The sequence below is a fragment of the Leguminivora glycinivorella genome, chromosome 1 (assembly GCF_023078275.1).
Source record: "Leguminivora glycinivorella isolate SPB_JAAS2020 chromosome 1, LegGlyc_1.1, whole genome shotgun sequence".
NCBI classification, from domain to species: Eukaryota; Metazoa; Arthropoda; class Insecta; order Lepidoptera; family Tortricidae; genus Leguminivora; species Leguminivora glycinivorella.
The window spans coordinates 9,910,277-9,924,600 of record NC_062971.1 but is presented as its reverse complement, the minus strand read 5'-3'; the positions used below and the strand labels follow the sequence as shown (position 1 = coordinate 9,924,600).

General features: G+C 38.7%; 1 protein-coding gene across 1 annotated transcript in view; it reads right to left on the bottom strand.

The window, feature by feature from the left end:
* Positions 1 to 14,324, bottom strand: part of LOC125233677 (histone-lysine N-methyltransferase trithorax) — a 36,138-nt gene that overhangs the window by 12,929 nt on the left and 8,885 nt on the right. The window contains exons 7-11 of the mRNA XM_048139758.1: positions 12,674 to 12,880; positions 11,908 to 12,069; positions 2,021 to 11,644; positions 1,707 to 1,930; positions 296 to 423 (exon numbers count right to left, since the gene is read on the bottom strand). Of these exons, the coding sequence (XP_047995715.1) occupies positions 296 to 423; positions 1,707 to 1,930; positions 2,021 to 11,644; positions 11,908 to 12,069; positions 12,674 to 12,880 (10,345 nt within the window). The remainder of the gene's footprint in view (positions 1 to 295; positions 424 to 1,706; positions 1,931 to 2,020; positions 11,645 to 11,907; positions 12,070 to 12,673; positions 12,881 to 14,324) is intronic.

Here is a 14,324-nt window from a genome sequence, read left to right as displayed (position 1 = left end):
TGTGACATTTGTATAAAACATTATTATATACACATAAATTCAAGCCTATATTATAAGCGGGGTAGACAGAGCACATGATACTACTCAAGATTCAGTGTCACGGCATAATTAATGACATAATTATAAGAATTTTTGACATATTATAATGTCAGTTAGTTTAGTTAAGAACTAAATATCGAAAGGAAGTCACTAGTGTCACTTCGTTCGTGCCAGAAAAATATCTAGGTATATTGATTAGTGAGGAAATCTAAATATTGTTTCTTGCTTCAATTTTTTTATGTACTTAATCACGTACCTTCCTCAATCTCTCGTTTGCAGAACAAGCCTCTGCCATGAATGTGTGACCTATAGACGCCGACTGATGCCTTTGATGTTTCCTTTAATTGTCTGAATCGCATGGCAGGTGGTAAAGTTGCTAGTCGCCTGAAGTAAAAAAAAATAGTAGTATTCAATTAGTTGTTTAAAAAAATCGTTCCAATAGCACGTGCCTTCGTAGGTGCAATATTTAAAACTTGACCTCTTTTTATTTGACCATGAACAGTGGGAAGAAATTAGTTCTTCGGGCATTTTCGGTTCCGTTTAGCTCAGCGCAGATTTTTAGGTATTATTAGGGATGGCAGAACACAATGTTCCTGTGCGTGCACAGCACAACCATATACAAGATACTAGCTGAGTTCCGGTCGAGTTCACAAATATATTTAAAAGCGAACATGCCAAATACAAAAAGGTCCGACACAGACAATTTCATTGTTATTCAGGTTTTCAAATTTCGTTACGATTGATTAAGTTTTGAAGAAGGAAACAGTCGAAAGCGGAACTTCGATTTTTAAAAAAATTCGCAATATCTTTTAACTGAGTTGTTCTGAATGGACATATTTTTCCGATAAATCTAGTTAATAACACTACTATATCCTTATCCATACTAATATTATAAATGGGAAAGTGTGTGTGTCTGTTTGTCCGTCTTTCACGGCAAAACGGAGCGACGAATTGACGTGATTTTTAAGTGGAGGTGTGTGTCTGTTTGTCCGTCTTTCACGGCAAAACGGAGCGACGAATTGACGTGATTTTTAAGTGGAGATAGTTGAAGGGATGGAGAGTGACATAGGCTACTTTTTGTCTCTTTCTAGTTTAACTATAATTCCCAAATTGAAAGGGGGGTCCTTTCCATTTTAGCATTTTCTCTCCTGTAGCGTCTTAACTAACAATTCAATGTCATTTATGGTAAATAAAAGTAAAATGATTATTTCGTCATCAAATATTGTTCAAATTTAGCAATTTTCGAAGGCGAAGAAGAATAGGTAAGGTCAATATGGATACCTAAGTGTGTCATAAGAGGAAGTGTGTCTAGCTTTCACATTTAGCCTATTTAAACCAATGATAAGTGTTTATTGAGAGTTCATACGTTTACCACTAACCGTGATCGTGACTAGCAAGTTGCAAATGCATGAACTCGCCAAAACACATGTCACAGTATGAGTAAAAAGGAGAAATGTGAAGGCCAGACACACTTGCCCATATTGACTTGACCTTAAATGTTGAATAATCAAATCAAGGCAATTGACTTCTTAATTAAGGACGAGGACGAGGGTGCAAACCCTGCGAACCACACTCAGTGTAGGAAAATATCGCGAAACCTATAACGTAATACTAATATGCATATTTTATGTTTTAATTTACAGAAAAAAATGTAATAGTTTTTTTACCTCGAAATAGAACTTTCTCCATCTTGCCCAGTTAATGGAGGTGGTTCTTCTCTGAATGGCGACGCCATCCAGCTAAACATGTCATGACTTGCTTTGCGGGCTATCGGACCAGTACGCGCACTACCCCACGGACTTTCTTTAAACCCTTCACTCAAGTCTAAGTCATTGTCCCAACTGTTAAGGGGACGACCCTGTCGTAATTTGTATTTTGTACACCGACTCGCCTGAAAAAAAAAATGTAACGGAACTCCTTAAAGCGACAAAGACATTAAATATGTACATAATATTTTAAAAAAATGAACAGATTTACTTACCCCGGGTAATTGTTCAATAAGGTATTTCAAAGCATTGTTGTTCAGTCCGAGCAGATGGGCGCCAGATAAAGTAGAAGGCAAATTGTACTGAATCAAAGGTAGGCCTGATTGCTTTCTTGCATTCTGGACCGCATCGATTACTTTAGCCCAGAGATCTGTTATCGATGTTGACGTGTAATTAAATCCATCTTCCGAAGTTACCTCGTATATTAATTTGGGTCCATCGTCTTTTGGTGGTTCTGGTGTTGGTTTCTGTAACGTAACCCCTTTATTCTCTTGTCCTTTCGCTACTTTATTCGGTTTCTTTGTCGCTACGACATCACCGTCGATTTTTCTATCATTAATAGGCCTTTTTGGAACTTTACTTGGGCCGCTAGGCAACTTATGTGGCACAGGACCTTTATTGGTGTCTTTTTCTTGTAAAATTTTTGGTGGGTCCATTTCTATCATTTCGGCATCTAAATTTGGTAACGATGTCATTTCAGAAGTAGTTTGTCGAGACTCGATAACGCTGCTCTGCACTACTATGGGAGTAATAGAACTATGACTAGCTTGTTGTATTTCTGTTGACAGTTGAATGGCGCGAGCGGCATCCATCTCCTCCTTTTCTTTGTTCGCTTTTTCTAGTTCCATCATTCTTTTTGACTCTTCGATCGCCTTCTCTAAATCACTGTCAATAGTTTCATCTTTTATATTAAGATCGGGCATGTCATGGCTTACTGTTCTTTGTTTTGGTACTGTTGATGTTTTAGTAGATGAACTGGTACAGTTCTTCGACGAGGATTTACTTTGACCATCACGATGTAAAGGCAGCACTCTATTCATCGGTCTCATAGACATCGGATTGACGACGTTAGTTGGTATACCCGACTGTTGGGTGGGTGGAGCTTTTGGCAATGTAATGCTCGATGTATTTTGTGTTGGCAAGCTGATAGTGTTGGTAGGTATACATATCATATTACTGTTTCCACTTTGATTTTGTAACATGTTAGTACTCGATTGAAGTGGGAAACTAATATCAGCTGCGGATTTCGATGCAATCTTTGGATCAACGAGATTGTTCTGTACAGTGATATTGACAGTGTTATTACTCGAATTAACATTAATGTTCATAGGTGCACTATTTGGTATGGCTTGAAAGGGCACATTAATCATAGTTCCACTAGTTTCATTTTTCTGTTGAAATGTTAGAGGATCAGGACCACTGTTACTACTGTTGTTAGTTACTACGCGAATGTTATGTTGCTGCGGCACATGTTGGTTCATGCTGTTATCTAGGGTGGTATTAGACAATCTATTTCTTTCTGGAAGATTAATGACTCGATTATTTTGGGCATTCATTTGCATGAAGCTCATTTGGCTGTTCATTGAGATTGTGTGATGTTGCTTATCAGTGTTCACAATATTAACTTTGGGGTTGTCGTTACTGGTCATATTGGTATTTGGTGACGGACCCATGATATTCTTGCCTCTCAAATTGTCCTGACTGAATTTATCATTTACTGCTATATTCGTCCGATTCAGCTGACTGTCGATATTGGCGATTTGATTAGACGAGTTGTTCGTTGTACTCATACTGCAGCTGTTTATATTAATTTGGGCATTATTTATCTGATTACCCAAAATCTGGTTTTGGGTGCCCGAAGTGTGAGGTTGTGAATTATTCAGCATCATGTGATTGGAATTATTTGGCATAAGGTTGTTTATATTGAGTTCTGAAGAATTGTTGCAATTCATTAACATATCATGGTTCATCATGGTGTTTTGGGTATTTGCCCCATATATAGCACTGTTGTTCATTATATTATTATTTGATATATTCGAGTTGTTAACGCTCATGCCATGGATGATATTGCTGGAGCCCAAATTCATATTGTTGCTGTTCGACATATTTGAGCTGGAGCATAGTTCGAAAGTAGATTGGTTGCTTGAAAATTGAGTATTGTTGCCTGAACAACTACCACTACAAGGGTTTGAAATCTCATTCTTGATATCTGGTATATTAGGGCCATGCATTATTGAATTGTTAATCTGGTGGTTGGAGTTATTTCCTATTTGCATACCGTTACTATGCATATTACCATTATTCATGTTGTTAATTTGATGTTGCATCAATGAAGGGTGATCCATGGAACTCCGGTTATTGGGTATTTGATTCATGGCACTAAGATTTTGCATTGCCATTGAGTTGTTGTCATGTCTGTTGCTGTGCAGATTTGTCATAGAACTTGAGTTATCTATTTGATTGTTAATACTCATATTCGTTGCACCAGACATATGGTGTATATGCATGTTGTTATCCATTTGTCTGTTATGAATCTGATTAGGCAGATGTTGGTGCATTCCCATTAAACTGCTACTTTCAATGTGAGCGCGATTGTTTTGCATTTGCATCAGGTTAGGGATTTGATGTTGATGATGGTGCCCAGCATTTTCCATTGGTCTATTTTGCTGCATAGCCATTTGTTGATTACTTTGCATATTATTGTTATCTATCTGGGGCCTGTTGCCATTCATATGGTGATTTATTTGTTGCATACTATGAAGCTGTGAGTTATGCATTCCCTCCATAGATCTACTGGAATGCATTTGGTGGCCCATGTTATTAATGCCATGAGGTTGCATATTTTCAATAACCATTCTATTATTTTGCATATTATTTAAGTTCTGCATGGATGATGAAATATTATGCATGTGATTCAGATCATTTGGTTGTCTATTCATATTATGATTATTATTAATACTATGCATATTCATTTGATGGTTTATAAGATTGTTATCAGGAGTGTTGCGACTAGAAATCATGTTAGTTTGACTGTGTGATTGACCAGGAGAAATATTTTCATGGAAGGATCTGTTCAGCGTTCCTTGGTTTAACTGTTGCAATTGATTACTGTTATCCATTTGCCTAGTATGTTGAATTTGTCCGTTCATGATGTGTATTTGATTAGAATTCGAGAGCTGACTATTATCATGTGGAATAATCTGCATATTACCATGTGGTAGGTTTGGCGTATTTATAGAAGCATTGATGTCATGTTGCTGGTTATTCTGGTGTATGGTACTTTCATTATTTACAGTTGAATTTGCTCTGTTATTGCTTATATCTTCACATACTATATTCATATTTTGGTGAGTGTTATTGCCAGAATTTAGGATTGGTATTTGCCCATGGGTTGCATTGGATCCAGTACACAACTGATTTTGGTTACCGGAAACTGAAATAGTGTTTTGGTTGTGATGCATTTGAGGTCGCATTATATTATGTGGTATGATGCTAATAGCTGGGGGACTTCCCATGAGATTGTTCATGTTACTTGCTACCTGGCAGCTATTCAATTTGTGTATATTCAGTTGATTATTGCCATTATCCATATTTTGTTTGTTATCATTAGATCCCATGCTCTGGAAAGCTTTTTCGCTTTGGGAATGTTGCTGTGAATGGGATGCCATTATTTCTTGAGAAAAATTAATATGTCCGCCTTCTGCTTTGGATAAGGCATTGATTTTGCTCAATTTCAGAGATGTATCAGCATCAAAATTGCTATTCATGGCTGAGCACGGAGGGTAGATGTTTCCAGCCGTAATTTGTATTACGTTATTAGACGTGGAATGAGACGTGTGATGGCTTACGTTAACAGATGATTCAAATTGCTGAGAATGTATATTCAGACCAGAAATTGAATTATTGTTATTTGACATTGGTATCAAAATACTTTGGTTGACTTTTTCAGATTCATTATGGGTTTGTGGTCGACACGTAAGGGAGTTGCTGATATTGTTGTGCATATTAATTGTAGGTGTGTTGACATTGCTGGTTTTCGCACTTATGTTGTGTAATTCTATCTTGTTATCTGCGCTGGTTATTGGAGACAACTGAGTAAGTTGTCTCCACGGTGTAGGTGACTTTAGGCTCTGGGTTACACTTATAGTTGGCATACTTGATGAATTTGAAATTTCTTGAAGGTTACCACTTATCTCTATAACATGTGAATTTTCCATTTTCATGTTGTTCTTATTAATTGAAGGTGCTATTGAACTTGAAACAATAGGTTGCGATATGGGAATCGATTGTATCGAGAACGATGGAGCTGAATGTGGCACCGATTGTGCAATAGCCATAACAGGTTGCCCAGTTGATGATACTAGAGTGACACTTGGTGACATTGATACATTATTTGGCTTACACAAATTTGAGCGCTGGAATTGCTGAGGAGTACTAGATATTGTCATTCCGTGTATTTGAGAAGTAATGGGATTTATATTTTGTCGCCCTGTTATTATAGTCGGACCAGCATGTGAGCCCATTGACAAAGATGCTGGACTCATTTGTATTACTTTTGGAGTTTGGCGGTTGGCGTTGTTGTTCGCCAGTTTATCGGGTAGAGGTTGCAGAGTTAAATTCGGCACAGGTGTTTTAACCTTTAGTGATTGCGGCGATGACTGGACGGATTGCGCAGAAACCACGTTTGGCGTCGACGATGCTGCTTGATTGACGCTATCCCCGACATTGTTTACGACAACATATCCAGTAGGTACTTCTACTATGGGCTCAATTTTACTGGCTTGAAATACCTGAGTCGTAGTTGCAGAAAAACTACTGTTTTGAGCAAGTACTCCTTGCATTGCTGTTGATACGAACTGCTGAGAAGACATCACGGTATTCTGTACAATTGTTTCCAAACCATAATAAACAGGTTGTGTTGTGGTCAAATACATACAGCCTGAAGGATCAGTAACCATTTCCAAGGTAGGTGTCGATCCGAGAATAACTTGATCATTGCAAAACTGTGGCAACAAAGTTCCTTGGGGTAGTATTGTTGCACCAGGTCCCGAAGATATTAATGTATTTCCTTGCGATTGAATAGCATTTGGTAATATTGTGTTCTGTCCATTTCCAATTCCACTTTGGGGTACTACGGTCGCGCCTCCTGCTTGTAGAGTATTATTAGGTAGAAGAGTGGCTGTCTGGGATGTTATATTTCCAGGTGTGAGACCCTGAATTGTTCCCTGTGGTATAATCGTAGCACCATTTTGTGTATGTATTGTTTGTGGTAAAATAGTCGGACCGTTTGGGCCCTGAGAAATGATACCTTGGGTCTGTAACGCTCCTTGAGGCAAAATAGTAGCTCCCTGCTGTAAAGCTTGAGGCAAAATACCAACATTTCCTTGCGGTAATAGAACTGGGATACCTCCACTAGGTACTGCAACTAATCCTCCCGATTCGGTTTGTTGTATTTGGAATGTTTGAGGCATAAGTCCACTTTGCGAGATAAATTGTGTTGGTGTGGTTTTGAAATCACCTTGGGGTGCGATTGTCGCAATATATTGCATGTTCTGATTCTGCTGTTGGGACAAAGCTTCCACATAAGCAGACATTATGTTCTGATTAGAGACTGGTTGCACAATAATCGATGGCTGGCCAGACTGGTTATTAGTCTGTAATTGAATCACTGTATTGCTAGCGCCAATTGGAGATTGATTGATAGTAGTAAATGTCTTTTCAAGTTTTGTCTGCCTTTTGATTGTAGTAGGTTTTGGTATAGGTCGTCCTCTACTCCGGTTAGTGGCTTGAAATATAGGCTTAGGCTGTACTGGAGCTGGCTGCTTTTTAGGAGACTTTTGGGGATTTCCAGGCAAAATGATGTGTTGTTTATGAGTATTTGGAGATGTTAATCTTTGTGTAGTCATTGCAGGTACAACAATAGTAGGATTTCCCTGTATTTGTGGTCGAATCATTGGTTGAATATTCTGTATGATTGACGCATTTGGCATTCCTTGAATAGAATTCACAGGTAAGGTAAGAGATGATGCGCTGGCCATATTAGGAAAATTGGCAACCTGACTTTTGCCCTGTACCATAGTTGTAATATTTCCCTGGTTTGATGGGATAGTTAAAACTTGATTCGAGTTTGAAGAAATGACTTGTATGCCTCCTGCACTTGATAAAAGTTGTGCCATATCCGTTCCACTTTGGATATGCTGTATGTTCGAGTTATTCCCAGGCTTCACGCAAATATTATAGGGAAGCACACCAGGTTGAGTAATAATTTGTGGTGTCATTATTTTTTGTCCACCCGCTGAACTAGTTTTAGGTGGTAGTAACATTTGTGGTGTCACTACAATCTGAGGAGACGATAAAACTTGCTGATTGGCAGACACCTGCACGTTTGTTGTTTTGCTTTGATCAAAAATTACAGTTCCTGATTTCATCTGCTCTGTTATTGTCATAGTCATTTCATTTGTGGGACCAGGTGACGGTGTTTCAACTATTGTTCCATTAATCGTGATTTGCCTTGTATTGATTGAAGTTCGCCTGGCAGATATACCTTCTGCTTTTACAGTATTTTCTGTATTACTAACTACACCTGTATGTATAATCATGGGTTGAGCAAAAGCACCTTGAAAAGCATTTTGCAGTGTCGTCAAAGTTCTATTTTCAGGTGATTTTGGGTTCTCACTCTCACTTTCGCTCGTGGACATCATGTCACAGGATGGAACATGTCTTTCATAAGATTCCTTGTTTCTGTACGTGCATTGACATCTGTCGCATCGTACTGGCTGTTCAATTTGTCCGGAAATACCAGAACCATCATCCAAAGGTCTCATAACCAGTTCCGGCTGTCCACTAATAGAATTTCCAGCAATAGTTACAGTATAAGTACTTTCTGAACCACTTGCCCTGTAAAGAAACTGGTTTGTGTGATTTCTCATAGTTTCATTTCCTGGATGGTCTTCCGCTCCATCCAACTGCGATATTGGAGAAAAGTCATCATCATGAGGACTGTTTGGGCGTGAACTGCAGGTGCTTTCAGATCCTGACCAGTCAGCAGCACCATCTAGTTGCGATATTGGACTGCATTGTATTTTTGTATAAAAATCTATAAAACCGGCGGTATAATAACCATCTGATTTTTCGTTTTTACTTTCGTCCTTTGGTTTAGGTGAAGTAGCGCGATAATTGATGCCACTTGTATGCGGGGCTTCTTCACATATTGAACTGCCACTGCTGCCACTACTAGACTCAGGCTCAGATTTCACTTTTTTATCGACAGTTATATCAATTTCTTTAATGGGTTCCAAGGGGTTATCTACAGCTGTCCCTCTTTGTGCTGATGTTGGTTTACCAGTGACAGTAGAAGTTCTTCCCATTTTGCACCGTTTAATAGTAGATGATAATAAACTTGTATCAAATTTGTTATTCCATGTCAGGCTACTTGATCTTTGTTGTCCTCTGCCAGTTGATAAAGTTTTTAAATTATGGTTTTGTAATAGCATCTCCGATTTACTTCGTTTTAATTCCTTGCTTCCAGATTCTAATCGCGCGTTAAGTAATTCATCAATGAAGTCTGTTGTTGATCGTACATCACTATTTTTGTCATCCGATTGACTAATAGCACCATAGAACTCGTTTTTTAAATCCATTGCAACCAGATCTTCATAGGACATCAATTTAGGAAAAATGTCTTGCATCGAAATACCGTCCAAAAGATCGTGATTAAGGTCTTCGAAAATAGCATCTTTAAGTTCAGGAGGTAAAAGATCTGCTGTATTTTGAGGTTCTTCTTCATCTTGTTGTTCTTGTTTACAAACATTATCTAACAAGTGCTCAACGACTTGTTTAACAGCCAAGTCTTCCAAAGTTAATGCATTACCAAATTTAATTGGAGACTTATCATTTTTAAGCATGAAAGCTGGTTTTGCCGTTCCTGTTTCCAGACTTTGGTGCCACGCCCCTATTTCAGCCATAACACGATCTACGATATGCATATCTGTTGAATGGTCTACAGTTATGTTCACTCCAAAGTCGAACCCAGGCATTGGTTCAGCCAAAATTAGTTTCGTTTTTATAGTGTATCTCACTATCTTCAAGGGTTTCTTACAAGACCAAAACAGGCGAGTACATGAAAAGTCAACAGGCATCAAATAATCTTCATAGTCAGACACAGGGGGTACTATCTTTCCAAGGCTATTTACTGTCAATGATCCCATTAAAAACTGGACTTTTTTAATTTCACTGTATCTCTTTTTCTTTTTGTCAAGCTCTACGTAGACTGGCCTAGTAAGCTCAAAGTCGGCGTCTTTTTGCAAGCTTGCTTTTGGAACATCTTTTCCATGTGTTGGGCAAAATACTCTTTTGTCGTCCATAAAGGCACAATCTTCTCTCCTTGCACACGCGTAGTGATATGTTTCGCTGCAGTTCTTGGCACAGCAGCCGACACTAGCACCTTTTATTTCACAGACAGCACATTTAATCATCTTTCCTCTTGATATGGCTGAATGAACATTTTGCAAAGAACCATCAATTTCTTCAAATACCTCTGCTGACCAAAGTGCACAGTTAGCATGAATCCAATCGTTTTGTCCACAATATAGTAGTCTTCCTTCGCTTGCAGGTGAACCATCTCCAACAATTTTGCAAAGCACACAAGTCCTTGAGTCAACAACAGGATAAAATTCCAGTAAGTCTTCATCATCATTTTGACCTTCAACCTCTAACTTTGGTACAATTTGGTCTATCGGTCGTTCAATTGACATAGTAGATACATCAGTATGCTTATCATCATTCATCTCATGATCCTTTAGAGATTCTGTATCTTCCTGTTCTCTTTCAACTTCCAAGTTAGGTTGCAGACAGTTACTTTCACAGTCAAACCATGGAAATGTTTCTGAGAATAATTCCTTGTATATACGTTTTAAATCTTCATTAATTGTCCTTTCTATAACTTCTCGCATATCGTGATTAAAATCTTTTAAAGAAACATATTCATCACTGTTAACTCTTTTTTTTATATCAAGCAGTGATGGTGAAACTGTTCTGCTTAATTCGTCAATGCCAGTAGCAAGATTGGGTGTACTTGGATTGCGTATTAAAGCTGGGCTTAATTCTTGTTCGCTACGTGCTTGCATAACACTTTTTGCTGGCTCATCATCATCAGAAATAGCCTCATATTTATCATCGTGTATAGTAGTCGGAAGCATTGTTGTAGCTTTTTCCGTTTTTTGAATAGGATTGTTTTCATGGACCTCAACACAGGGAGTATCAAATTCCGTTTTAGTACCAAAAAGCCCAGTGGTAAAACAGATTTCTTTGTTTTGCATAAGAGGTTCTTGAAGATTGACAACTTTGTGCAATGGATGGGGAATTCCTTCTTTATCCATGTCACCTTCGGTCAATAATGATGAGCAATGCCATATTTGAGATGGCTGTAGATCGTCAGATTTCTGTGGTAAGTTATTTCTACGTCCCCTTGATGAATTTCTGTATACTTTAGTCTCAGATGTATTCTTCAAATCATCATCAGCTCCATCGAAATGCAATTTTCTTATCGCTTGTGGTGACATAATTCGGTAAGGCTTGTTAGGCACAGGAGTATTTTTATGTGGCGTTAATTTAAGAAGTGCGCACGCCTTTCTGTTTTTCGCCAGAAGCTTTAATAGATGCAATAATCTTCCTTTAAGGTGTTCTGTCAGCATTTTCCTCCAAGGCGGGTCATTGGGCATACACTTACAACAGATATATTCAATAGATGGTGGGAGAGCCGACAGTAGCTGGTACTCCTCACCAGATAACCCCTCACAGCTGGCATGAACCCATCGAGCACACCATCCGCATTCCATCATCTAAAAATAAAATAGGATAACATACATACGATTTTTCGTCAGTATAAATGATGTAACAGTAAATAATAGTAATAGTTTATGTGACTGCTACATGAAAGGCGTTAAAACTCTAGGACATAATCATATGTACAATCAGCTCCAACCTGCACAGTGCACAGGTTTGTGGAGTGATATCATAAATACGCATATTTCTTTTTTTCGTATCGTACACAGGACAGAGATCAGGGTACCAAAATAGAAAATACAATATAAAATTAAAATACCTTGCTGTCAAAGTCGTTATCTCTGTAACATGCTTGGCACAAAGGACAATAATTGCCCTTTTGTCGTAGTTTGAAACAGGGTCCGCAAAATGGCAGGCTCCCTACGAACTTGCTCACGCGGCCGCTGTCGCAGCTCTTGCATTTCAAACATGTGCTGCAAATCTGCGAAAGACGACGATGAAGTAATATTAATAAGTGTAAGGTGTCTTCCAATATATCTGTAATTATTATCAACAATGTTCCGGACCTTTTAGGAGATGTGCGCAGAGCCGAAGTCTACGCGTACAGAGAGGCTTTTTTGACACTTTAATGAAATTATTATTATAATAACAGTAAAAAATATCTTCTGATTTCTGGAAGTCTTCAACTCAATGGTTTCAGTTTCAAACCATCATATCTTCTTAGGTGCTTATGTTTGTATGTCGGTTTTCAACTTACGTATCGGGACTTTGTCTATTCGTTTTCAGAAGTCGGGGGTTGCCCTTCACAAAAGGTGTTAAAAGGGAGCTTTTGTAGATAACTGTTATTTAAACCTTATTGGTATACTCATATTCATAAAACAGTTTTACAAATGATAATTTGGGTAGCCGCGGACGCGGACAGATAGCCCATTTTACGGATCTCTAAATAAATTGCAGAGGAGTGTACACCCAACCAATTTTTGGGCCACCCTGTATAGGCTTGCATATCAATTGTTTTAAATAGCTTTTATTTTGACAGTGTTTGTATAATTGTTTGACGTTTCTTAGTTGTTCTACATTTGTACCTGTGGCCAGTCGCTCCTATGCTGCGGCGGCGCCGCGGGCAGACAGGCAGCATGGTAGTGGCGCGCGCAGCTGCGACAGCGCAGCCGTGCGGCGGGGCGCGCGCAAGCCGCGCACGACACGCAGCGCGCGCACGTCCAGCCACCGCGTGCGCTGTCCTCCGCGCACCACGTGTGGTACCACTCGCAACATGAGCTGCACACTAGCATCTGAAATCAGAATAATACATTATGCAAGGAGGTGAGTAAGTGAAATATTGTAAACTAGCTTTTACCCGCGGCTTCGCCCGCGTAATAAAAGTATTCATTAAGATTTTCATTTGGATCCGTAGGGACCGTATAGGTTTCTCTGTAGGTATATTTATCTGCGATTATTTCGATTGCACATAATACTTTTGCTTGCAATGATTGTAGAAATATTACACATCGACCACAGCGTAGGTAATTCTATATACGCTGGGGAAACCTTTATAAACATCCCACATAGCCCGTATTTCGACACTATGATCGGTGGGTAAAAAGTACTTTTTTCTATTATCCCTTACAATTTTTTACATTTTGCTTATACTTATCGCAAAGGTAATCTTCAAGCAAGCAAACAACGATCGTCTTAGAGCACATTTGATTGTAAGAGACCGCCGACCGATTATCCGTATCCCTCTAACGATACCCATATTATCCGTATCCGTATCGCTATCGCTAACGCTATCGCTATCGCTATCGCTATCCCTATCGCTATCCCTATCGCTTTCCCTATCGCTATCCCTATCGCTATCCCTATCCCTATCCCTATCCCTTATCAAGATGTTTAATGATATAACACTTTAAGTTCTCGCGCTTTGTACACATATTTAAAGTCACATACAGGTCGAACGCGATTAATTAACATTATTTTTACCTTTTTTCCCAACGTTTCGGCCAGGTTGCACTGGCCGTGGTCGCGGAAGACTGACGTCCCAGCAAAATGTCACCGGAGATGTAAACAACACAAAACTACCCGATATTAATTTATATAAATGTTCGGGGTAGACAAATAAATATAATCTACCCGCTTTTAGTTAATGTTTATTTCCCACCATGTTTATTTTAAAGGTAAAAATAATGTTAATTAATCGCGTTCGACCTGTATGTGACTTTAAATATATGTTTAATGATTTCTTATCAAGTGCTAAAATATAAAGTTTCATGGTTTTATCATTTAAAATTAAGAAATCCCATACAAACTTTCAACCTCTTTTTCAACCCCTTCATCCCTTTTTTCGAAATAAAAAGTAGCCTATGTTCTGTCTCAGGGTCTAAAGATTGTCTGTTCCAAATTTCATCAAAATCGGTTGCGTGGTTTAAGCGGGAAAGCGTAACAGACAGACAGACAGACAGACAGAGTTACATTCGCATTTATAATATTAGTATGGATGAGGGTGATAAATAATGAGAGTTAAACTAGTAAGCCTACGCCTAATCTTGGGGTTTCAGTTGTTAAAGCGGACCCCAGGGCCCCATGAGACGTGGCGAATGTCGGGATAACGCAAGGAAAATGATGTAATAATGAGAGGTAAATCTCGAGTTCATACACGATTTTAGAGATGACAGATACAGGGTGAAATTAAGCCAAATGAGCCATCCCTTATAAAAAAAAATCGAGTACAGAAGGTAG